This window comes from Chiloscyllium plagiosum, unplaced genomic scaffold (assembly GCF_037043375.1).
Source record: "Chiloscyllium plagiosum isolate Xiang-an unplaced genomic scaffold, Cpla_swu_hap1 HiC_scaffold_7, whole genome shotgun sequence".
NCBI classification, from domain to species: Eukaryota; Metazoa; Chordata; class Chondrichthyes; order Orectolobiformes; family Hemiscylliidae; genus Chiloscyllium; species Chiloscyllium plagiosum.
The window spans coordinates 97,001,598-97,027,283 of NW_028270145.1; the positions used below are offsets into that span (position 1 = coordinate 97,001,598).

Below are 25,686 nucleotides of genomic sequence, written 5' to 3' on the forward strand. Positions count from 1 at the left end.
TTATCTATTTCGGTAGGAAAACAGAAATGCAGAATACTTCTTAAATGGTGAGAGGTCCAAGTGTTGATAATGCAAAGGGTCCTGCATGTTCTTGTCCATTCGTTTCTGAAAGCTAGCATGTACATATCACAAGTAATTAGGAAGGCAAATTGCAAAAACACAAGGGGTCTTCAGTACAGCATTGAAGAACTGGTCAGAGCATTGAGTACAGGCATTGGGAGGTCATGTTGCAGCTGTACAGAACATTGGTTAGGCCACTTTTGGAATATTGTGTGCAATTCTGTTCCCCGCCCTCCTCTATCGGAAGGAAGTTGTGAAACTTGAAAGTGTTCAGAAATTATTTACAAGGATGTTGCCAGGGTTGGAGGATTTCAGCTATAGGGAGAGGCTGAACAGGCCTAGGACTGTTTTCCTGCAGTGTCGGAGGCTGAGGAGTGACCTTATAGAGATTTATTAAATCATGAGGGGCATCGATAGGGCAAATAGACAAGGTCTTTTCCCTGGAGTAGGGGAGTCCAGAACGAGTTGGTATAGGTTTAGGGTGAAAAGAGAAATAATTAAAAGGGACCAAAGAGGCAACGTTTTATGCAGAGGATGGTGCAAGTATAGAATGAGCTGCCAGAGGAAGCGGTGGAGGCTAGTACAATTACAGCATTTAAAAGGCAGCTAGATGGGTATATGAATAGGAAGAGTTTAGAGAGATATGGGCTGGGTGCTGGCAAATGGGACTAGATTAGGTTAGGATATCTGGTCAGCATGGATGAGTTGGACAGAAGGGTCTGTTTCCATGCTATACATCTCTATGACTTTAAGTCTTGCTATAATTGTACAGAGCTTTGGAAACTGCACCCAGAGTACTCTCTAAAATTTTAGTCTCCTTACCTAAGGAAGAACATATTTGCTGTAGATAGTGCAGCTGAAGTTCAAAAGACTGATCTCTGGCATGGGGGATTGTCCTATGCAGGTTCATTGAGAATGGGCCTTATATTTTCATGGTTTTAGGTGACCTCATTGAAACTTGCAAAATGCTTAAATGACCAGACAAGGTAAATGCAGAAAGACTGTTTCTCTTGACAGGAGGTGTGCAAATAGAGGGGGTGGAGTCTCAGAATAAGAGCAGATGACTCAGGATTGAGATAAAGAGAAATGTTTTTACTCAGAGGGTGGTGAGCTTTTGAAATTCTCTACTCCAGAAGGCTGTGGATCATTGAGTATGTTCATGACTAAGGTTGATGGATTTATACCGATTAAAGAATGTAGCTATATCTCTGCAGTGATTATAATGAGACCAGTCATGTAGAACCACATAGTATGAGTTCCTTGATTGGGGCTGTTAATCTGGTCCAATCCAGGAACCCTAGCTGACAGATAAGAACAGCAATGTCAGATGTTCTGGTCACTCCAAGAGTTGGCTGTGAGGGAGCTAGATCAGTGTCAAGGACTCTTCACGTGTAAATAAAAGGTGACTTGAAGATGGGAAATCAACCTCTGTGGAGTTATTTCAGTATCAGGCATGTCTCAGTGCACAGCACTGTCACCTCTGAGCAGCAAATTATGGTTTCAAGACTCATTCCAGAGACCTGAACACAGATCTCCAAAGAAGAGCTGATGAAGTGATGAGGAACATAGAAACATAGACTACAGGAGCAGGAGTGCCTGGCCAGCAGTCGCACAAATGAAAGAAGAGAAAGCAAGAACTATGGGGATAGCGGAAAAGCAACAGTGAAATGGGAGCTCAGTCATGGTCTAGTTGAATAGCAGTGTCGATTCAAAAGACTGAATAGTCCACTAGTTAGGGAGTTAAATCGTTACCTTTACTTTTATCCTCATTATTTACCTTAAGAATCTGTAATTACTTGTGAATACACCAGAGGGAGCCCAATTATGGAGGTAATTTTGTTTTCATTGTGTAAACTCCTGGCTTGACGTTGTTGTATCAATTGGTGAGAAACCAATCGAAGCTCAGATTCATTAACCCTTCAAGAGAAATCATTTATTTTCAATGTTATTCAGACATAAGATCTACAGCAATTAGTAAGGCAAGTGAGTGCCCTCGTTGCATCTGTCTATGCCACCTTGTTATTGTTGGGTAGCAAGGTTTTCAGCTTTGCAAAGACATAATTGTTGTAGACTGGATTGGCTGCTTTGCCCAATTTAGTTCAGATGATTTCCAATCAACCTGTTCAGTGATATTATTACATACTTCTGGAGCAGGTGGGACTTGAACCCAGGCCTCCTGGCCCAGAGATTGGGACACAACCTCTTCCTCACCAATCTACCTATTACAGATGCATCTGTCCATGTTAAGATCAGTAGGAGGACCTCTGCAGAGGCCTTGTGGAAACTAGTTCCTGAGTTTTCACCATCATGTTGTATTTCTAAAATAAATGTTTATTCTTCTGATTGGGGCATCACTGAACAAGCCAGAATTTATTGGCCATCCCTATTGCTCAAATGGCAAAATCAGAAGTCACACAATGCCAGGTTATAGTCCAACGAGTTTATTGGAAATCACAACCTTTCAGAGTGCTGCTCCTTTGTCAGGTGCAAATAAGCATCAACTACATTGCTGTGGGTCTGGACTCACATGTAGGCCAGACTAGCTGATGACGGCAGATTTCCTTCCCTGAAGGACATTAGTGAACCAGATGACATTTTTCCCTGACAATCAACAATGGCTTCATGGCCATCAGTAAATTCCTCATTCCAGATCTTTGTTGAATTCAAACTCTACCACCTGTCCTGGAAAGATTCAAACCTAGGTCCTCAGAACATTACCTGGGTCTCTCTGGAATAACTGACTGGCAATTATAACACTGAACTGTTGCCTCAGGTAAAGATTTTTAAATTCAACCTGTGTCTGGTATGCGAGGATTCACTAGGAGAAAGTGAGGACTGCAGATGCTGGGGATCAGAGCTTAAAAATGTGTTGCTGGAAAAGCGCAGCAGGTCAGGCAGCATCAAAGGAGAAGGAGAATCGATGTTTCAGGCATAAACCCTTCTTCAAGAATTCTTCAGGATTCCTGAAGAAGGGCTTATGCCCGAAACATCGATTCTCCTTCTCCTTTGATGCTGCCTGACCTGCTGCGCTTTTCCAGCAACATATTTTTATGCTAGGATTCACCTCAATGACAGGTGGGATTTGAACCTAGCACAGGGGTAATGACAGTACAACTGTGCTACAATACCTCCCTCCAATTAAGCTCATTGACTCAGAAATGCTATCCCCTCTCCACTCTGCTGCCTTCCATTTGATACTCAAGTGATTTGCACCTTTTCCCATTTCTTCACATCTGGTTAACTTTTCCATGTAGGAGATCTGATTTTGACCTGGACAATGGTTTCACATCAAGAATTTGCCACAATTAATGTGGTGACAGGGTGTTCATTTCTCACCTCTCACTGGAAAGTCATCGCTTGTATGGCTGCTGGGGTTTGGCTATATGTATGTTAAGACTTTGGTCCTCATGTCGCTTGTCTGGGGCAAGCGAGGTGTTTTGACAGCATACACATAATGTGACCATCATGAGTTGAGTAGTTATGGTGATTCAGGGTGGGTTATCATTGAAGTGTATTAAGTTACAGCACAGATGGAAACTCTTTAACTGATCAGGCCTGTGAAACAACAGTTGTGCTCAGATCATATCCCGTTGCTTGAAACTCATTAGGAGAGACAAGTAAACCAGCTTTTCTCCTTTCTAGTATTATTGTATTCACTCACTTTGCTAGTAGGAAGATGATGGAGGGAATGAAACAAATCATTTCCAAAATGTATGTAATTGGTTAAATAAAAGCAAAATTCTGCATAGCAAAAAAAAATTCCTCCAGTGCAGACATAGATCATTTGGTCTAGTGAGTCCGCACTGACCCTCCAAAGCGCATCCCACCCAGTCTCAGCCCTAAAAACCCGATATTTCCAATGACTAATCCACTTGCCTGCATACCCCTAGTCATTATGGACAATTTAGCATAGCCAGTCCATCTAACCTGTATATCTTTGGACAGTAGGTGGAAACCAGAGCATCCTGGGGAAACCCACATACGCATGAAGAGAATGTGCAAACTCCACAAAGACAGTCACCCGACTGAATCCAGGTCCCTGGTGCTGTGAGGCAGCACCCCTAACCACTATGCCATCCCTAAAATCTGAAATAAAACAGAGAAGTGTTGGAGAAATACAGAAAGGGATAGAAAAAAAGAGTAAAATCTTACCAGGCTATGAGTCACAAGGGCTATGGTAAACTAAAAGGAACAGAGTTAATGTTTTAAGTCAAATATGGCTCTTCTCAGAACAAGAGGCATCTCAAATTCAAAACTTTTGCTCTGTTTCTTTCTCCACAGATGCTGCCAGACCTGCTGAATCTCTGACACTTTCTGCTTTTTCTTGATATTTCATCAGTTTACTTTTTCCTAAGGTCCTGCTCTCCTCTGCAAGTGTCACACACTTACTTGCCAACATGGCTTCACTCCTCCTGACCACCTCCATGACTGATGTCTCCAACACCACATCACTCAGCCTGGAACCCACTCTCTGATCTCTGGCAATAATTATGCAGCACAGCTGTTCTTTCAAAGGGACAGGCTGCCTTTAAGAATGAAAGTCTGGCTGAACCACATGCTGCGTGAGCAAGGGATGGTACGGTGGCTCATTGGTTAGCGCTGCTGCCTCATAGCACCAGGGCCTGAGTTCCATTCCAGTGTAAGGCAACTGTCGTGTGGAGTTTGCACATTCTTCCTGTGTCTGTGTTGGTTTCCTCCCACAGTCCAAAGGTGTGCAGTTTAGGTGGATTGACCATGGGAAATGCAGGGTTACAGGGATAATGGATCTGGGTGGGATGCTCTTCAGAGGGTCGATGTGGACTTGATGGGCTGAATGGCCTGTTTCTGTACTGTAGGAATTCCATGCTCATAGCAGAACACTGTTGACCCTCAGCTCAGCATGGAGAGAACCAGTAGCACTACAGAGGTGCAGGCTTGACACTTCCGCTAGTGAAAGACTGCTCCAAATTTATATGCACCCCACGTGTAATCGGAACTAGCATGTCCCAAAACTGGGTGAAGCAATGCTAAACCCAAAATCTTCATACTATCAGAGCACATCCATCATTTTATTTCACCATTCTTCACAGAATTGGCATTTCTTTTTCAATAAACAGGGATTAGAAGCTGTCAAACAAAGAGGTGTCACAGGGGCACAAGAGTTTTAGGCATCTATTTCTCGGATTGACAGGATATTAGTGATCACTCTACTATGTTTTCCGACAACATCTGCACCTTGTTTATTTTTATGTCTGCTTTTATCTCTCACCAACTTGAAGAAAAAAGGACTGTAGCATTTTATAAGCTTACTTCAACAAAAAATATGCAGTATGGGAGAGTGGCAAGACTGAATCTACACTGCCAAATGTCCACTCTTCCAAAAGGTACTCTGCTGATGTACCAATTGCAACATAAATAAAACTGACAGCAAATAACACAAGCACAGACTACAGGAAAGAGCCAAATGGGGCCTAAATGTGGTCATGTTACTTAGATAAACACATGAACTCCTACATCAATGTTTCAGAATCTAGCAAATCCCATTTATTTGAAAAAATAACATTTTTATGCCATCTGTAAAGTCTTTTCAAAAGAGCTGAAGTCACAACAATTTTGCACAGCGTTTGATATGTACTGCAACTTCCAGGGAAGATATGAACCAGATGCGTGGTGCTGTTAGTTTTAAGAAACTCCCTTCTCATTAATCTGGGAATTTGTTACATAAAATGGATACAGCAAAACCTTTCTTATCCCACTGCCAGACAACTAGAAATGTATCATATCCTTGCCCACCATCCCCCAATCCCAACATCACCCACCATCACCTCCACTCCTGTCCAGAAATTGAACTTGAAATGATGCTTGAAATAATGGGTGTGACTTATTTTACTTGGGTTAATCACAGAATTATTATTGCTCAGAAGGAAGCTTTTCAACCCATCATGACATCACCAGCTCTTCAAATGAATATCATTACCCTTGTGCCAATCTCCTGCTTTCTCTCATCCCCTTGCACACTATTTCCATTCAAGTAACATGCCAACACCACCATCTGAAACAGCAGAGACAGGATTTTCAGTGGAATGCCTGGCACATTTTATCTGTTATCCCACAGCGTATTCTCACTGACTCATGTGAGTACATGGCTCCAGGAGAATTTGTTTCTAAATCCATTGTCCAATGATAAATCACCCTGTAGAGGCTGGCAATGACATTGGGCAATTTGTCCATCATGCCCCAGACCGCTCTCCCTCTGGTACAAAGAACAAAGAACATTACAGCACAGGCTTAAAGGGCTGAAGGGCCTGGTCCTTCAGCCCTTTAAGCCTGCGCCGATCCAGATCCTCTATCTAAACCTGCCACATAATTTCTAAGGAGCTAGATCCCTCTGCTCCCTGCCCATTCATGTATCTGTCTAGATACATCTTAAAAGACACTATCATGCCCGCCTCTACCACCTCCGCTGACAACGCATTCCAGGAACGCTCTGCCTGAAGAACTTTCCACACATATCTCCCCTAAACTTTTCCCCTCTCACTTTCAACTCATGATCCCTGGTAATTGAGTCTCCCACTCTGGGAAAAAGCTTCTTGCTATCCACCCTGTCTATATTTCTCATGATTTTGTAGACCTCAATCAGGTCCCCCCTCAACCTTCGTCTTTCTAATGAAAATAATCCTAATCTACTCAGTCTCTCTTCGTAGCTAGCACCCTCCATACCAGGCAACATCCTAGTGAACCTCCTCTGCACCTTCTCCAAAGCATCCACATTCTTTTGGTAATGTGGCGACCAGAACTGTACGCAGTATTCCAAATGTGACTGAACCAAAGTCTCAGACAACTGTAACATGACCTGCCAACTCTTGTACTGAATACCCCATCCGATGAAGGAAAGCATGCCATTTGCCTTCTTGACCACTCTATTGACCTGTGTTGCCACCTTCAGGGTGCAATGGAACTGAACACCCAGAGCTCTCTGTATATCAATTTTCCACAGGACTTTTCCATTTACTGTATAGCTCGTTCTTGAACTGGATCTTCCAAAGTCCGTGTATATAATGTCTAGAGCCCTCTCCTGGTCAATCAACTTTGTTGCTTCCTCAATGAATTCTATTAAGTTGATAAGATATGACCTTCCCTGCACAAAGCCATGTTGCTTATCATTGATAAGCCCATTTTCTTCCAAATGGGAATAGATTCTATCCCTCAGTATCTTCTCCAGCAGCTTCCCTACCACTGACATCAGGCTCACCAGTCTATAATTACCTGGATTATCCCTGCAATCCTTCTTAAAAAGGGGAAAACATTAGATGTCTCCAGTCCTCCAGGACCTCACCTGTGTTCAAGAATGCTGCAAAGATATCTGTTAAAGCCACAGCTATTTCCTCTCTCGCTTCCCTCAGTAAACTGGGATAGATCCCATCTGGATGTGGGGACTTGTCCACCTTAATGCCTTTTAGAATACCCAACACTTTCTCCCTCCTTATGTGGACTTGACCTAGAGTAATCAAACAGCTATCCCTAACCTCAACATCTGTCATGTCCCTCTCCTCAGTGAATACCGACGCAAAGTACTCGTTAAGAATCTCACCCATTTTCTCTGACTCCACGCATAACTTTCCTCCTTTGTCCTTAAGTGGGCCAACCCTTTCTCTAATTACCCTCTTGCACCTTATATATGAATAAAAGGTTTTGGAAGTTTCCTTAACCCTGTTTGCTAAAGATATTTCATGACCCTCTTCACTCCTCGTTTCAGTTGGTCCTACATTCCTGATATTCTTCCAAGGCTTCGTCTGTCTAGTCACCTAGACCTTATGTATGCTTCCTTTTTCGTCTTAGCTAGTCTCACAATTTCACCTGTCATCTATGGTTCCCCAATATTGATACTTCTATCCCTCATTTTCACAGGAATATGTCTCTCCTGCACTTTTATCAACTTCTCTTTAAAAGCATCCCACATATCAAATGTGGATCTACCTTCAAACAGCTGCTCCCAATCTCCATTCCCCAGCTCCTGCCAAATTTTGGTATAGTTGGCCACCCCACAATTTAGCACCCTTCCTTTAGGACCACTCTCATTGTTGTCCATGAATATTTTAAAACTTACGGAATTGCGATCACTATTTCCAAGTACTGAAACTTCAAACACGTGGCCGGGCTCAATCCCCAACACCAGGTCCAGTTTGGCTCCTTCCCAAGCTGGACTGTTTACATACTGCTCAGGAAAACCCTCTGGATGCTCCTTACAAATTCTGCTCCATCTAGACCTCTAACACTAAGTGAATCCCAGTCAATGTTGTGAAAATTAAAATCTCCTATCACCACCACCCTGTTGTTCCTACATCTTTCCATAATCTGTTTACATATTTGTACCTCTATCTCATGCTCACTGTTGGGAGGCCTGTAGTACAGCTCCAACATTGTTACTGCACCCTTCCTATTTCTGAACTCTGCCCATTTTGCCTCACTGCTAGAGTCCTCCATTAGCACAGCTGTGATATCCTCTCTGACCAGTAATGCAACTCCTCCACCCCTTTTATCTCCCTCTCTATCCCGCCTGAAGCATCGTTATTTAGTTGCCAATCATGCCCTTCCCTCAGCCAAGTCTCAGTAATAGCAATAAGATCATACTCCCAGCTACTAATTCAAGCTCTCAGTTCACCTGCCTTACCTACTACACTTCTTGCATTAAAACAAATGGTAGATGGCACTATGCCAAGTCCTAGTGTGTGGTTCAAGGACAATCTTCCTTTCTCAAACCCATGGCACTGAGATTCATTATACCACAATTGTTGGCCTGGATGGGATCAGTTAACCTTATCGTGTCAGCTTGCAACCAAGTCTCAAGCTTGCATGGCTCACTAGATCACCAGGCATTCATTATCCAATCATGTTGGAATGGAGGTTAGTTTGAGGTATCTCACAGCTTTCATGGGATGTGGGCATCACCGACTGGCCAGCTATTATTGCCCATCCTTAATTGCTCCTGGGAAGGTAATGGTGAGCTGCCTTCTTGTGTGCCTCAATCCTTCAGCAGTAGGGACACCTGGAATGTTGTTAGGGAGGGAGGCTCAGGATTTCGACCTAGAGATAGTGAAGGAACAGTGATATGTTTTCAAGTCAGGATGGTTAGAGGCTTGGAGGGGAACTTGTGGCATCCCCATGTAACTTGCTGCCCTTGTCCTTCTAGATGGCAGAGGTTGAGTGTTTGGAAGGTGTTGCCAAAGGAACCTTGATCAGCTACTGAATAACCGTAGCAGCCTACACGCACATAAATGTCAACACGCACATAGGAGGCTAGCTTTTACCCTAAAAGCTCGTGAGGTATTGAAGGCTTCTGAGAATCGCTTTACTGAGCATTCAACTCATCCCAATTACAGTCAAACTCAATTCAACCCTGGCAGCATATGTGTTGAAAGGATTCAAAGCTGGCAATAACCCCTAGCTCCATCAATCTGTCCTGAAATTGTCAGGACAAAAGATGGTCTGCACACGTTTTCTCCTTCCAAACCCATCATCAACTCAATCTATAATAACAATCTGCACTTTTTTTTTGTTTGCCAGACTGTTTGAGGTCAGTATGTTTGAGGCATGTGCCGACTGGCGGGAGTTGCCTGGGCAAACTCACCACTTTTATGTTACAATGAAGTATCAGAATCTCCAAGTTATCAACTGTCATGCCACAAGTGCAGAAAATTGCTCCTGCCTAAATATAAAACACTCCACAAGATGGGGCAAAGATGTTCAAGTAAGTTGGACATCTTTCACCAGGGCTGCCCATACAGAGTCCGAGGTGCTATGGAGACACAGCATCGCCAATGATGAAGTACTGATCAGTGGCATCTGTGAGATCTTGTAACTAAGGGATGACTGAGAGTTCCTGACTGTACATCCTGTCAGAGTGGCAGGAGAATGAACACACAGCAAAAGATACAGAAGGCTGGACAGTAATAACCTGAGCCGGCAAAATACATTTATGAAAGACCTTCAAAAGTGGGATACTGCCTGAGTGAAAGGAAATATGATGGGCCAGGCTCGGTAACAGAGTCTTGCTCCCCATTGTCCTGTTCGCATGGGACTGGAAGAAGCTAAGAGGCTAGTTACTCGATATAAATTTTCAACGACATTGCATTTCCTTCAAACACATACCACAAACAGAGCAGACTTGCATTTAAATAAGCAGCAATGCCTTCTTTATAATGACACAAACAAAATAAGATCAACAACAAGATCCAGTCGGAAAACATAATTATGAACAGAGCCACTTAGCAATGCTTCTAATTAAAGAACAAAATCCTAATGTTGGGTTGGAAAGTTTGCCAAGAAAAAGCAGGAATTCCAATAGATCATATCACATTTACCAAACTGCCTTATTTTGGCATAATTAAACCCAATTAAAGATGTTTCTGTGAATATGATACTTGAACCGCAAGAACGCAGACCTATTCGTGACTGCTCACAAACTCTGAGGATTGGGTTTCAGGGAGCATTTCAATCCTTTCAGTTTTGTAAACGACATCCAGGCAGACAAAGAATGAAACTCGCTTCCAGCTCTATCCATGGGCATTTGTTTTTACTATACTGTATTATGGAAAACATTGTAAAGTTTCAGTGTGGTAGCATTTCGGGAGTAGTGACAATAATTCCATGAGTTTGAAGATACTCATGGATAGGGATGACAGCAGGGTGAAGGTGTTAAATTGGGGGAAGGTGACCTGCAAAATATTAGGCAGGCACTGAACAATGTTGATTGGAGCTGGATGTTTGAGGGTAAATTCACACTGGGGGATATGGTGCACAGTGGTTAGTACTGCTGCCTCACAGTACCAGAGACCCGGGTTCAGTTCCCGCCTCAGGCGACTGTCTGTGTGGAGTTTGCACATTCTCCCCGTGTCTGCGTGGGTTTCCTCCGGGTGCTCCGGTTTCCTCCCACAGGCCAAAAATGTGCAGGTTAGGTGAAGTGGCCATGCTAAATTGCCCGTTGTGTTAGGTGAAGGGGTAAATGTAGGGGAATCAGCCTGGGTGGATCGCGCTTCGGCGGGTCGGTGTGGACTTGTTTGGCCGAAGGGCCTGTTTCCAAACTGTAAATAATCTAATCTAATCTAAACTATTTCAAAAGGCAGTTGATAAGAGTTCAGGAGCAGCACATTTCCTGCAAGAATGAAGGATAGGTATGGCAAGTTATGTGAATCTTGGATGACCAGGGATAACATGACTTTGGTCAAAAAGTAAAAGGACAGATACCTAAGGTCTAGAGGATGGGAACTGATGAGCCTCTGACTTAGAACATATCACTGTTCCCTCATTGTCCCTTGGTCAAAATCCTGAGTCTTTCTCCCTAACAATATTCTAGGTGACCCTTCACTTGAAAGATTGAGGCAGCTCAAGAGAACAAATTGCTGGACATCTTTACATCCTGTTTAGCCACAGGTGAGGCCCAAGAGGGTTACAGATTAGCCAATGTTGTCCCATTGTTTAAGAAGGGTAACAGGGATAATCCTGAAAATTACAGGCCTGTGAGTCTCATGTTAATGGTTGGCAAATTATAGGAAAAGACTCTCAGGGACAAGATCTATACACATTTAGAAGCAAATGGACTGATTAGCGAAAGACAGCCTGGTTTTGTGAGGGGGAGGCCATGCCTCACAAACTGGATCGGGTTTTTGAAGGAGGTGATGAAGATGATTGACGAGGGTAAGGCAGATAATGTTGTGACTAGTGGTGTTCACAGGGAGAGGAATTTTGGACAAATGCATTTCCCAAGCTGGGATCCACACCAGTGTCAATGTGCCCAATTTTTACAGTTTTTAAAAATTTGTGTACGCAACATATACATCAATAGTAAGGCCAGCACTTGTTGCTTAAATGCCCTGAAACCGACTAGCTGTCTTCAGAAGACAGTTAAGAGTCAATCATACTTCTGTGAAGCTGGAGTCATATGTAGGCCAGAACAGGTATGTTTCCTTCTCTAAAGGACATTTGTGAACCAGATGGATAATCAATAGTAGTTACGTGGTTGCCATTAAGTTGGTTTTAATTCCAGATTTTATTAAGTTCAAGTTTCACCATCTACCATGGTGGGATTTGAACTCATATCCCACAACATTAGCCTTGAGCGCTGGATTAGTAGTCCAGTGATATTACTACTCTGTTAAAATCTCATCCTCAACCCACCCCCCTGCCCCCAAAGCCCTGCCACTATTTGCTTCTATTTTAATTACTTCTGTAGATGAAACCCAAGGAATTATTTCTGAAATTCTGCACAGCGTAGTAATCAGTCTCCCTCTGTGATTATTGCCCTCTCAATCTCCTGCTGTTTGCAATTGGAAAATAAACTACCGACATTGGTGATTTATATTACAGAGGAGAAAGAAAACCATGCTATAGTTAAAATTCTAAACCTAAAAAAAAGCAACTTCAATAATGTATTTTAAGCTCTGCTCCTTCATAAATGGGCTGTCAGGCTCGAAGTTCACTGCTGTAGTGATCTGGCAAATTGTATATATCGTTCATGAGCAATACTCGTACTGGAACAACCAATACTTTTGTAGTAAAAGTTAAACACCACATCAGAGACAAGGACTGAATTACAAATATCCAATCAGTCCTGAGCCTGTGATTATAAGAATCACAATGAAGATTTAGTCCACTAAATATTTAGATTATCAAAATTTGATAAAGCTTTGTTTTGTTCCTAATTGTCCTTGACAATAGCGATTTAAAAATGTGAAGTTGGTTTCTCGTTTTCTGTTATCCCTCTGATTGTTTTTCAATTGTTGACTTCTGATTTGACGGTTTTCTTCTTGCTATCATCTTTTGTTTAATGCATCTTCTCACCTTTAGCCAGTCTTCTTGGTACATTAATGTATTGATCACTAGTGATGATTTCTGCATGACTCATTTTTCCCCTACAGGTGTGAATCACCGTCTACATGCACATTAACAAATATATTTTAATACTTTTTCACAAGATGTGGGCCAGCAGTTATTGCCCTTCTCCTATTGCCCTTGAGAAGGTGATGGTGAGCTGCTGCAGTGTACATTCTGTTGGTTCACCCACAATGCTGTTAGGAAGGGGCTTCCAAACATTTGACCCAGTGGCAGTGAAAGGACAGCAATATAGTTCCAAATCAGGATGGTGTGTGATTTAGAGGAGGTGTGAATGGTGATTATCTCATGCATTTGCTGCCCTTGTCTTTCCAGGTGGTACTTTTGGAAGGTACTTTCAAACCAGGATTAACAAACTGCTGCATCCTATCTTGTAGGTGACACACACTGCTGCCACAATATGCTGGTGTTGTCGGGCATGAGTAGTTAAAGGTGTTGGGTCGGCTGCTTTTCCCTTGATGGCTGTGAGTCTCTCAAGTGCTGTTGGAGCTGCATTCATTCAGGCAATGGGGAGTATTCCATTACCCTCCTGACCTGTGCCTTGTAAATAGTAGGCAGGCTTTGGCAAGTCAAGAGGTGAGTTACTCATCATGAATTCGAAGCCTCTGAAAAAGTGATGCTCACTTTTCTAAACTGGAGCAAAAGTTCCATTCTGATGGAAACTACAAAACACACAGCATGCTTGATCTTTCTTATTCAGGTTCTGGCAGGGTAGTTTTTTTTTTAAAATGTCATGCACAATTTAGAACTAGAAGGCATGAGTGACAAGTCAAACTCTGATGGCTTGCATTTTCTTTTTAAAACTAAAACAAGTAAGGACTTTCATTCAAATTCCGCAAGAAGAATTTGCAAGTGGGAGAATATTTTGCAATATTTATTTATCTAACATATTTTGACTGGATCTCGAAAGAAATGATGCTTTACAAAAACTTTTCCCACTGAATTCAAACTTGAAAGTCACCTTATAATCACTGTCTGGGACATTCTGTGACTTGATGGACGGGTTTACTGGATGTACCATTTTGGGAACTTCGATGAGGAGAAAGTTAATGACACTTATTTTTATTGATAATGGAAACGTCTCATTGGGTCTTTTGGGAATTATAAAGAATATATTGCCATACTGAATCTTTTTAAATCCAACAAGTCACCTAATTGTTCTCGTTGTATGGAAAGTAATGGAATGGCAGAACTGTACATTTTCCTTTGCAAGTCGAGTAATTTGTACTTGGAACCTCATCGTGAAGAAACGATGCTTACTTGAACTCACAGAAGCTCATTTAATTTTATTTTTCTTAACTGGGAATGTCAAAGGAACAGAATTATCCTACTGTAGTTTCTCCTTTGTAATCAGGAAAAGCACCATGTGTAGTTAATTTTGCTATTTAGTGAACCACATCATGCGTTTATAAAGTGCAACGGTAATTTTATTTTCTTTTTTAATGAGGAACATGTAAATATTTCTAAAACACGGAGGTAAAAACAACCAGCCCGTGAATGAAAATCTATCAATCCTTCCAGCTCTCCATTCCCATCAAATGATTCTGGCTTTCATGACTTAAGATACTATTCTTCATTCCGCTTACCTGAAACACTGCATCTACCACAGCAGCTACTGTGCTGTGATTCATGGCTCATCATGTTACTGACTGCAAATGAAAATTTGTACTTTTCCTTGTTTCCTTCTTAGTTTTAACAAATTCAAAAAGCAAGTTCATTTTCCAGTCGAAGACAGACACAATGCCTATTAATTTCACTTGACATGTCAATAGGATCACAAAGTAATTGGCCATACTTATCCAGTATCTTCCAAGACATCATTTAAAAGTCCTCATGGACCCTGCAGATCTGGCTCTTGCTCTGGGTTAAGATACCTTTGACCTCTAACTGTCCTATAATAAATTACATCTAAAATTGAAGAATATCCAATCAAAGGTGTCTACTGACCTGCACCCACAGAAACATGCCATTTTCCAATACAAAGCAGACACTGGCAGCATGCAGATGTTTCACAAGGAACGATGGAGTCACTTTTTAATGTGCATGATTTCATCAGGTATGTGGTCAAACAGAAACTTTAAAAAAATCTTTGATATTACAATGACAAAGGCAGTGATGGACCAAACAAACATAAGCGACGCTCCAGGTCTCAAAAAATAAGTGACTTTTCTGACTCATTTACTATTTTACATGATCTGGTGGAACTATCCCTCCTGTGAAGGGCACTTTCCGTGTAAAACAGAAATGAGTAGCAGATGTGTGGATACGTACAATAGCGTTGGTCCATGTAGCCATTTCGGGGATCCACTGACAAACAGACTGCCCGGTAGGGAGTTTGCGGCTCGGCTAAGTCTGGCAGTGAGCCCAGAGAGTTCTTGGTTTTTGAGGAAGAGCTAGAGTCTTCACTGGAGCTGCACGGCTCTTCAGTTATCTTGCAATAGGACAGCCCTGTCCCGTGTGGCCGCATTGAGATTGCATTCCTGCGCTCTCTTACATAGTCAGGCCAGGGGCTTTCGACTTCTGTGTGAAGGAAGGAGAAATAACAAACACTTTTACCTGTTATTGATAAACCCATATTAAAACTTAAGCAATGTCCTCTTTTCCCCAAGGGGGTCTCGTACTATTCTTACTATCAATCCATCTTTGCTTATTTTTGTAGAAACATTAATCTCAATACTTTGCCCACACCCTTTTTCCTCCGGATCCTTTTTGATTTCTATTCACCTTCTGGTTTGAAGAATTGATATGGAACATCGCTCTTGTGATACAATGAAAATTTATCAGGTTTGCAACATAGGAATTTTAGCATTGTGGATTCGAAGTATAAAATCTCTCGATGATGCTCAGATTCTAAACCCACATTAACATTTCCACAGAAGGTTATTCTCTTCATCATTAACAGAATCATAGAATGTTACAGTGCTGAAGAGGCCATTCAGCACTGTAAAATTCTATCCGTAGTAGCTCCTGAAAAAGCTACAATGAGTCACAGTTGATCCAATTTAAATAATCTCTCGTTACATTGTGAGGCTATAAACTGAGAAATTCCAAGGGATTATCAGCATTTTCCCAAATACAGCTTGTAATTGTTCACCCAGGCACAATCACTGAGCGATTCTTATGAAATAATGAAAAGCAGATTCCAAAGGTTGAAAAGCAGAGTACCTTAGAAAAGGCCCTGTTCAATTGAGACGTGGGACCAGAAAATGTCCAACTGAGATCTGGGATCAGGACTCTGTCAGATGGAAATCTGGGAAGGGTCAGGGAATTGTCAATAAAGATCAGGGAGCTGTACCCTGTCCAATAGAAATCTGGGATCAAACTGTCCAATTAAGATCAGGAATCATCACTGTCAAATCGAGATTTGGGAATCAGGAATCTGTTAAATAAAGATCTGGGATCAGGACAATTCGTTTCTGACCAGAGAGTCTAAAGAAAAAAAATGGAAAGGAAGGAAAACTGAACTGGAAAAACAAAGGTAATTTTCTTCAGAAAGCCAGGAGTCAAACCAGTGTATCAATAAAACTTACACTTCCCCAGCCGCTTGTACACAATCGACAAAAGTTAAAGAAAAGCCAAGACGCAGCACCGAAATAGACCAGCAATAGCAGAAAGACTGTTACATCTCAAACAGGAGTCAAGTTTACCTTGTCAGAGAAAGAAAAATGTCAAAGTTGTCCTGGCGGACACCACTCGGCTCAGAGAACTACCAGTCTAAGTCTTCAAAACAAAACCCAGCGACTTACTGCAGCGCCTGAGAGATGCAGAAACCAGCCTGCCTGTAGCAGTGAGCTAGAACATGAATGCTACAAACGTGTTCTGCCATTGATCTATTCTGTCAGGGTTGTTCTACATTTTTCGTTATTATAAGTTCCCTGTGGGTATTAGAGGTCAAACAGAGACATATCACTATTCAGGACAGAGAAGAGAAATAAAAATTAAACACTACACTGAATCTAAATGCCACCAAAAATAAAGATACAGAGACTGAGGACACTTCAGCATTTTTGCTTCTAAACTTTCAAACACTTTACTGGCCCCAGGCAGTGAAATCTCTCCAATTCTTGCACAAAGGAAGCTGTTAATCTGAAGTCCACTTTTTAACCCCCCCCCCCCCCCACCCCCCATCCAACACAGGCTCAAACAATTATTTAACCTTTTGCAATCAGAAATATCTAGCTTTTGAAACAAACTGGAAGAGAGTAAATCCACTGAAGTGTAGCACACATCTGCAATTTTCTTTAAAATATGACTTTACAGTTTATGAAATGGGTGATGAGAATGAGTTCAGTACTCACTGGGATGATTTTCACCATGAATTTAGACTGGGAAGCAGTGAAGCAATTTTAGTGCACTACTCTGCCCCAAACCTGCACAAAGCCTTGAATGGTCGGACAGCTTTTCAAACGCTTCCCGGAACAATGAGGCCATTTCAATATGAAGCTTTCTTTTCCTCCTCCTCCGAGTGATTAACATTCAGCCCCATGCCCTCAGTTTAAAAAAAAAGGCGAGTTATTCTCCAGTTAAAGGTTTCGGAGGAGCAGAGGGTCAGGTAGCTAATCATTAAATCAAACTCCTTGTCAGCTCCTCACAATTACTCCCGCTGAAAGAGAAGGCTTTATTGCTTCAGTTTATGCAGAATAAATAACTTTACAAAAAAAAACATTTTCTTTTGGGAAAAAACACGGGGGAGGGGTCAACAATGGCATCAATTACAAGGGATACTTTTTTTTGACAAACGCCACTAGTCCTCTCTGTGGTGGCACGTTTTGCAACGAAAGCTTGGTTTTCTGAACTTTCTTTCATTCCTCTCTCTCCTGCCAGCAAATCTGTAACACTCAGGCAACACGCAACTTGCTCCCTCAGCCAGCTCTTACTGTCGTTTCCAACCCACCTCGCTTTTACTGCTCTTCGCGTTTACACGCACAATACCCAAATTCTCAATAGGAGAACTCAAGCGTGAAGAAAAATCACTTGTTCTCTTCCCATCTCCAATGGAAAGAACGCTTAGGAATTCCTAAAATCTTCCCTCCAAAAAAAAGGAAACAAAAACTCTCGTACAAACTGTGGTCTGGGAGCTCAATTTGAACTGGTCAAGACGTTAAGCAAGAAAAACCCTCTTGCTTCTCCAAAAAGAGGACGTCACTTTCCCCCATCCCTCCCCACTTCATTTCTAAACCAGAGGATTGTACTGCCACCGGAGTGTTTGCTATTCTCTGCCAAGATATAATCAAAATGAGAAACAGCCACAAAGCAAGTCTGTGTGAATCTAAATAAACAAAAGGACTCATGTAGCTCCCTCCCTGCACGCTCTAGTATTGTGTTCAGGACAGGGGAAGGGAGGGGGTAAGCAGTTTGAGTTTTCAAGCAAGCCCTGCTCTTTTTTTTCTTGGGGCTAACTACATCATGCACAGCCGTCATTGAGATGTAAGCTAATATTGTTAAAAGATCTAAACTGTGAATGCATGTACAAAGCCCATCAGCAAACTGCAATATTGATCTTTCCACAGTCTGAGAGAATGCCTTAGTGGACTCAACGAGTTTGGACAAATACTTGTATTGCTGTTGCTTCTCTTTTAAGAGTTTGTTGAGATGGCACTTCAGTGCTTCCCTGGAAGGGCACCTCGAGACCCTTGCAATCCATCAAAGAATGCAAATTGGTGGCCAGACAAAAAACAGGCAGCCAGCAGCGTGTTAAATAACAGTGCAGCCACAGAGAAAAGTGCTTCCTCGAGAATGATTGCTATGCACACAGATAGAATAAATCCCTGGTCACCATTCATGGCGATGACAAACCAAAGTGATAACTGAGAGTAGAACAAGTATGAAGTGTTGCTAACTTGACAAAAAAACCTCAGAACTTGAAATGTTTGCGACACAAAAATAAGCTATTAGGATTCTTCCCAGCATAAATATATAATCAAAGGTAATAACTATATTTCAGAAAATTCTTCCACTTTTGACTAGACAGGGGATTGATTTTAGTTGAGTTATTTAATGCAACATTTTGAAATTTTTTTTTAACTGTGCAAGGGACTCGCTTTGCATCAATGAACTAGAAGGGGAGGTGAAATGAAATCTGTCTATTTTCAGTGGCATTCCTAACCCATCAAACATATTTTCCTCTCTCTCATCCTTCCCAAAAGATTTAAGGAATACTTGCTATTTAAGAACTATTAAGTAGCTTAAAATCAACACACAGTCTCTCAATTTACTGATCAGGAAGATTATAAAAACATGATCACTCTGACCTGAACTGTTGCTAGTTTCATCCTTTATTTATTCATAAAATTATAAAATAATAGTTGGCACATGAATAAAATAATGGAAAATGGAGAAGTAATTGCCAACATAATGATAAGGACGTATGTCCCTGACTCACATAACAAACCTGCTACTGAAGTTCAACAGTGAGCGGCTTTTTTATGTATCTAATGGGATACCTCACTGCTGCTAGTTTGTATTTCAACATGCCACTCTATAAATCAACTTCAAATGGCTTTAGTAACATACAGACAGACCCATTTCTCATTTGTTTCATTAACCCTTCAGGTGCCTGAATTCCAAATGTTACTTAATTTCAAGGTAATCTTGGTCCAATTTCGGCAGGAAGTTTATCCTGATATGGTAAAGACCAGAAAAGCCAAATATTTCCCTTTTCAGTTAGCCCCTGGAAGAAGTGGAATTAAAGTTCTATTCAAAATGCACTTCCATAAAGCTCGACAGTTCTACAATGACTCTACATGCCAAAAGGTTAACCTCTCCACAGTGTTTACCCAGCACTTGCTGTTTATAATCTTTTTCCTCTATGTATTCAGGTCAGTATCTTTACATTTTTACTACAACATTTGCCAACATACAGATTCCTGAATTATTGCTTACAGTTCCATTTAGTTATATAAATATTGCTTTCTTCATTAGTCATACCAGCTGCTGGATTTTCTGTTTCCACAACGTGAAAAACATTTCTGCAGATGTGAATGAATCAGATGAAATAAGAAAAAAAGATTAAATGAGAAAAAGAGAGAGATTACATTTATATCGCCTCATTCATAAACTCAGAATGTCCTAAAGCACTTTACTGCTAAAGAAACACTTCGTTTAAAGTGCAGTTACCATTGGTGCTTGGAAGTTTTCACAAATGCCAGATAATGTACTACTGTGATGTTAGTTGAGGGATAAATATCAGAGAGTATATTGCAAGTTAAAATGAAAAACTAAATCAATTTATTAAAAAATGTGAATGAATTGATTGGAAAATGCGATTGTTTTTGCTTAATACTCCCACCTGGATTGACTCTTCCCAGACAGAAGCAGATCACTGAAAACTACACTATTGTACAACAGCAATAGCAGTAAACTCACCCATCCAATGCATCCTAGTATAACATGTCACAAGAAAAATGTGGACTGAGACATAATCACTGCAGTTTGGTTTGTACCAATTACTGCACAATAACAATTTGTTGCAACATTAGCCAACACATCAGCGGTGTGGAGATTTTATCAACATTTTATTCACACAATTCTGAGAAAATTATTCACTGCTAATTTGTAAATGTTATTACAGCATGTGGAAGACAATCAACTCATTTAAGAAAGTTCCATGTTTGTGCTGATGTTATTACACTTTTACATGCACTTCGTAACTTGCAGATCAAAATAAATAATGTTTTCTGATCTCTCTTCCACTTTACAGGGGTGGTATCGGGGGGACTGGAGAAGAGGAGAACAGAGTGATATTTTGCACTTGTTCAACTGCCTTTGTTCTGTCTCATTACATTGAAAAGTAGGTTTGCAGCCTTTTCGTGGGATTGAGTCTGGCTAATCCCCCACCACCTTCCACCTGCCTCCTCACTCCTGCTACAACTCCAAAGATTGTACAGTGTATTAAAGACCAGCTTTGAAATGGCATCATTTGCGAACTGACTCAGATGGTACAACAATCAGAGAAGAGACAGTAAATTTTAGGTTGCACGATAGGAGTGGATGAAAGCAATTGGACTTTTCACTACATTACACAGTATCAGCACTTCTAACACTCGATAATTCCCTGAATGAATGGGGGGTACATTGATTGACTCTGATTTACAACTCTTTTACTATAGTACAAGTGAAAATGGGGTTTTCCCTGTAGTTTAATCGATACACTAACATTGGGATATGCTTTATGGGACTGTAAATGAACAGGGGGACAAATTAGGGGGCAAAGGAAATTAGGAAAAATTGGCAGGAAAGAATGATTAGACAATGAAGTAAAGAGGCAAAATGAAGAATTTGCAGCCGTGAAAGAGAGGAAGGAGACATTAATTTGAAGAGTAAAAGAAAATGATAGTCAAAATTGATGTATAAGTATGCAATTTTTAAATTACTTTCCAAATGCCACAGAGGCAGATGAATTACATGCAAAAGTCAAAAAAGGAATACAGATTCACATAGCTTGGCAGCGCCATGACGGTTGGATGAAGGTAAGTAATGTGCTTAAAAAACGCACTCTATGACTGCTCATTTTTAAATTATGGGAAGTTTTGACACCTTAAAGAAGAATTGAGGAATTCAGTGAGGAATGTATGGAGTGGAAGATCCCCACTTGTTCACAATTCACAGAATGGCAACTCATCAGTTTGTAAAATAATTTGCACCATTAGCACGATGATACATGGATTTTACAAAACAATGGTTGCATCATACACTCAGGCAAAGAAATTGGTATTGATGGACATAATGGAGCATTTTTGCCATCAAGTCAGTAGTCCAGTTCGGCATGTCCTTTCTTATTTATAACCATACAAATATAAACAAAACTCTTAAACATCATGTAAAATAGAAAGCACACATGCTATGCAGAAATTCTCAAATATTGCTATTAGTTTCTCTCCAGGTTTTCCTCTAAAGACTTCCATTCTCTTGCATGGTGTGGCTTTCCTAGCATGACACATATATAGGCATCATGCCTCAAAATCATTTCTTCCACCAACCAGGTCAAACAAGAGCACTTGCTGACAAGGTCTTGTTCTAAACAATGCTTTATGCTTTAAAATTCGTTGCAGAATAATGTTTGGAATGCTTAGCGCCTCCTGATACAAGGTTTAAATAGCTACTCCTGCAGCAGGTTTCCCTTCAAGCCACACACAAACCTGAGTTGGAATTGTATTGCCATTCATTCGTCACTGTTGGGTCAAAGTTCTCTGTCTTACAGCACTGTAGGTATAACAAACTAACAGTCCTAGGAGGGGCGGCTCACTATCACTTTTTTAAGGGCAATTAGGGATGGGCAATAAATTCTGGCTTAGCCAACAACACCCACATCCCCTGGACAAATAGAAAAAAACACTCCATGTGGTGTCAGACCTCTCAGGGTGGTTTGTATACTGTTCCACTCTGACGTTTAGTCAGGGTTATGAGGGTTATGGCGTTATGAGGAGAGATACTGTGATATTTCTGCTTAGAACAAGAATACAGTGTATTTAATGAAAATGTTTAAAGGTTTGATAGAATAAGAGAGAAACTTTTTCCACTGGCAGGAGTATCAGGGAGTCCCTCTCCCACTGCAACTCCCAGGTACTCTATGCTACTTTCTCCCTACCCCCACCCTCCTCTAGCTTATCTCTCCACGCTTCAGGCTCTCTGCCTTTATTCCTGATGAAGGACTTTTGCCCGAAACGTCGATTTTACTGCTCCTCGGATGCTGCCTGAACTGCTGTGCTCCTCAAGCACCACTAATCCAGAATCTGGTTTCCAGCATCTGCAGTCATTGTTTTTACCTAGGAGTATCAATACCTAGAGAGGATAGATTTAAGGTAATAGGCGGAAGGTCAGTGTGGAATGGTGAAATTGGCAAGTTGATGGGGAAAGAGTGGGCAGTGAGACGAAGTAGATGGCTGTTTCAAAAAGCTAGCAGAAGGCTGATTGGCCTCCCTCGATGCTGCATGTTTCCATGAATCTAGGATACAACTCCAGAATCCTAGAGATGTATAGCTCCGAAACAAACCCTTTAGTCCAACTCTTCCATGCCGATCAGATACCCTAACCTAATCTAGTCCCATTTGCCAGCATTTGGCCCATATCCCTCTAAACTCTTCCTATTTATATTCCCATCCAGATGCTTTTTAAGTGTTGTAATTGTATCAGCCTCCATCACTTCCTCTGGCAGCTCATTCCATACATGCACCACTCCCTGTGTGGAAATATTGCCCCTTGGTTTCCTTTAAAATCTTTCCCCTACCGCCTTAAACCTATGCCCTCTAGTTTTGTACTCCCCTATTCTGGGAAAAACACCTTGGCTATTCAGCCTATCCATGCCCCCCATGATTTTATAAACTTCTACAAGGTCACTCCTCAGCCCCTGATGCTCCAGGGAAAATATCCCCAGCCGCTCCCTTTGGTTAAACCCTGCAACCCTAGCAGCATGACTGCCAATTGTTTCTGCACATCTTTGCTATAGTGCAGAGACTAGAACTGAATACAGTATTCCAAAAGTGGTCTAACCAATGTCCTTTTCAGCCGCAACATGACTTCCCAACTTTCATACTCAACGCACTGACCAATAAAGTGGAGGAGGTGGTGTTGAACTGGGGTGGACAAAGTTAAAAATCACACAACACAAGGTTACAGTCCAACAGGTTTATTTGGAAGCACTAGCCTTAAATTATCTCAAGAATGTGACTTAAAAGAAGTTCTGGGATTTACATATTAATGAACCAAAACCTGCAATCCATTCGAAAAGATGAATGACTTAACAGCAATCTACGTTTGTACAATATATCGTTTCAGTTTCATGACACTGTAATCTTTTGCTATAAATTCTATGTCTTATGATCCTGCTCCGCAGCTACCTGATGAAAGAGCAGTGCTCCGAAAGCTAATACTTCCAAATAAACCTGTTGGACTATAACCAACACACCTGTTGTGTGATTTTTAACTTTGTCCAACCAATAAAGGCAAACGCCTTCTTCGCTACCCTGTCTACCTGTAACCCCACCTTCACGGAACTATGAAACTGCACCTCAAGGTCTCTTTTGTTCAGCAACACTCCCTTGGACCTTACTATTAAGTGTATAAATCCTGCCCTGATTTGCCTTACCAAAATGCAATACCTCACATTTATCCAAGTCATAGCCCAAAAGTTTCTTTGCTTAACTTTCAATATAAATGTTCCCTTGAATTTGTCGCAGTTCCACTGAGAAACAAAAAAAAGGTCTGAATTTCCTTTAAATTCCTGCTGCATCAGTGTAACTTTGACTAAGGTGGATGAAACCCTCACAGCCAGAAATAGTCTTCCACCATATTTCTGGCCAAGTTACACGACTCGACCAGCAGAAATTCCAACGAGACTCAGACTGTAAACTACTGCAACTTGTAGACATAGGGATAGAGAGAAAAAAATTGGGACTGGCCTAGAAAAGACTAAAATGCAGTTGGTTTTAATTATTCCATTTTAAGACAGAATAATCCAATACCTTTCCAGCATAAACTCTTCACTGAGCCCTCAAATCAATGTTAATCTGCCAGAGCATTTTGTTTTTTTAAGTGGGGTTTGATCTTTAAGAGTTATGTTAATATTAACTACAAAATGGAAAGTTCATGCATACAGATGGATTTTCTGTCTCTAGTGGCTTCATGGATACCGCAGTGTAGAGCATTTACGACACAGTTTAAAGATAGCTGCTGGCACTACAAAGGTAAATTAATCACTGAAGCTGGAATCATTCTCATTGTTCAAAAACTCCATATACCATCGGTATTCCCTAAATAACGACATCCCACTGGTAAGGTTGCCCTTCAGGTGGCTGTCTCTTTAATAATTGATGCCAACATCCCATTATGTCAATTCCCTTCCCCATACTCCTACACATCATTGCCTTTCACACTCAATCACTCTGCAGTTCTCTTTTTGATCCCTCTGTTGTGCATATCTGAGAGTTCAGGCAGCCAGGACTCCACCAATGCTACTTTAGGGCAGGCAAAAATCCAATGGTAGCAAAGAACTTTGGGAGATCCAACATTTGTGAACAGTGTGGTAGTAATATTTAATCATGGAATCATAGAATCCCCTACAGCATGGAAGCAGACCACTCGGCCATTGAGTCCACACCGACTCTCCAAAAAAGCATCCCACACAGACACACCCACCTAACCTATCCTTGTGACTCTGCATCTCCCATGGCTAGTCCACCGCGCCTGCACATCACTGAACACTATGGGTAATTTAACACAGCCTATCCACCTAACCTGCACATCGAACCCATGCAGACACGGGAAAAAGGTGCAGACTCCACACAGACAGTCACCCAAGGCTGGAATTGAAGTCTAGTCCCTGGTGCTGTGAGGCAGCAGTGCGAACCACTGAGCCACCATACTGCCCAGGCAAGATATATTTGTCATTCCTTTTTGCTAACTTTTCAGCCACTCACATGGAGGTAATGCAACATATCCCAACCCATTCTATTCTTTGGGAGCTGTTTGTTCTGTTCAAATGCTGCTTCAGACTGAATTGTCTTCATCAAGTCACTGTTGTTGCAAATTCTTCAATGACAGATTGACAGAGAAGAACAATCCATCTTCCGCAACTACACTGGCCCCACCCCCCATCTTTTCCTCCGCTACATTGATGACTGTATCGGCGCTACCTCGTGCTCCCACGAGGAGGTTGAACAGTTCATCCACTACACTAACACCTTCCACCCCGACCTCAAATTCACCTGGACAGTCTCGGACTCCTCCCTCCCCTTCCTAGACCTTTCTGTTTCTATCTCAGAT

General features: G+C 41.5%; 1 protein-coding gene across 6 annotated transcripts in view; it reads right to left on the reverse strand.

Annotated features, from left to right (window-relative positions):
* Positions 1–25,686, reverse strand: part of gli2a (GLI family zinc finger 2a) — a 405,451-nt gene that overhangs the window by 185,655 nt on the left and 194,110 nt on the right. For 2 of the 6 annotated variants that reach the window (XM_043694206.2, XM_087989319.1), the window contains exon 4: positions 15,199–15,447. The exons of 1 other annotated variant lie outside the window; for it this stretch is intronic. In XM_043694206.2, the coding sequence (XP_043550141.1) occupies positions 15,199–15,447 (249 nt within the window). Of the gene's footprint in view, positions 1–15,198; positions 15,448–16,574; positions 16,771–17,225; positions 17,717–17,821; positions 17,975–25,686 lie in introns of those variants that run through there. 3 more of the 6 variants (XM_043694208.2, XM_043694207.2, XM_043694209.2) reach the window with 3 other exon arrangements.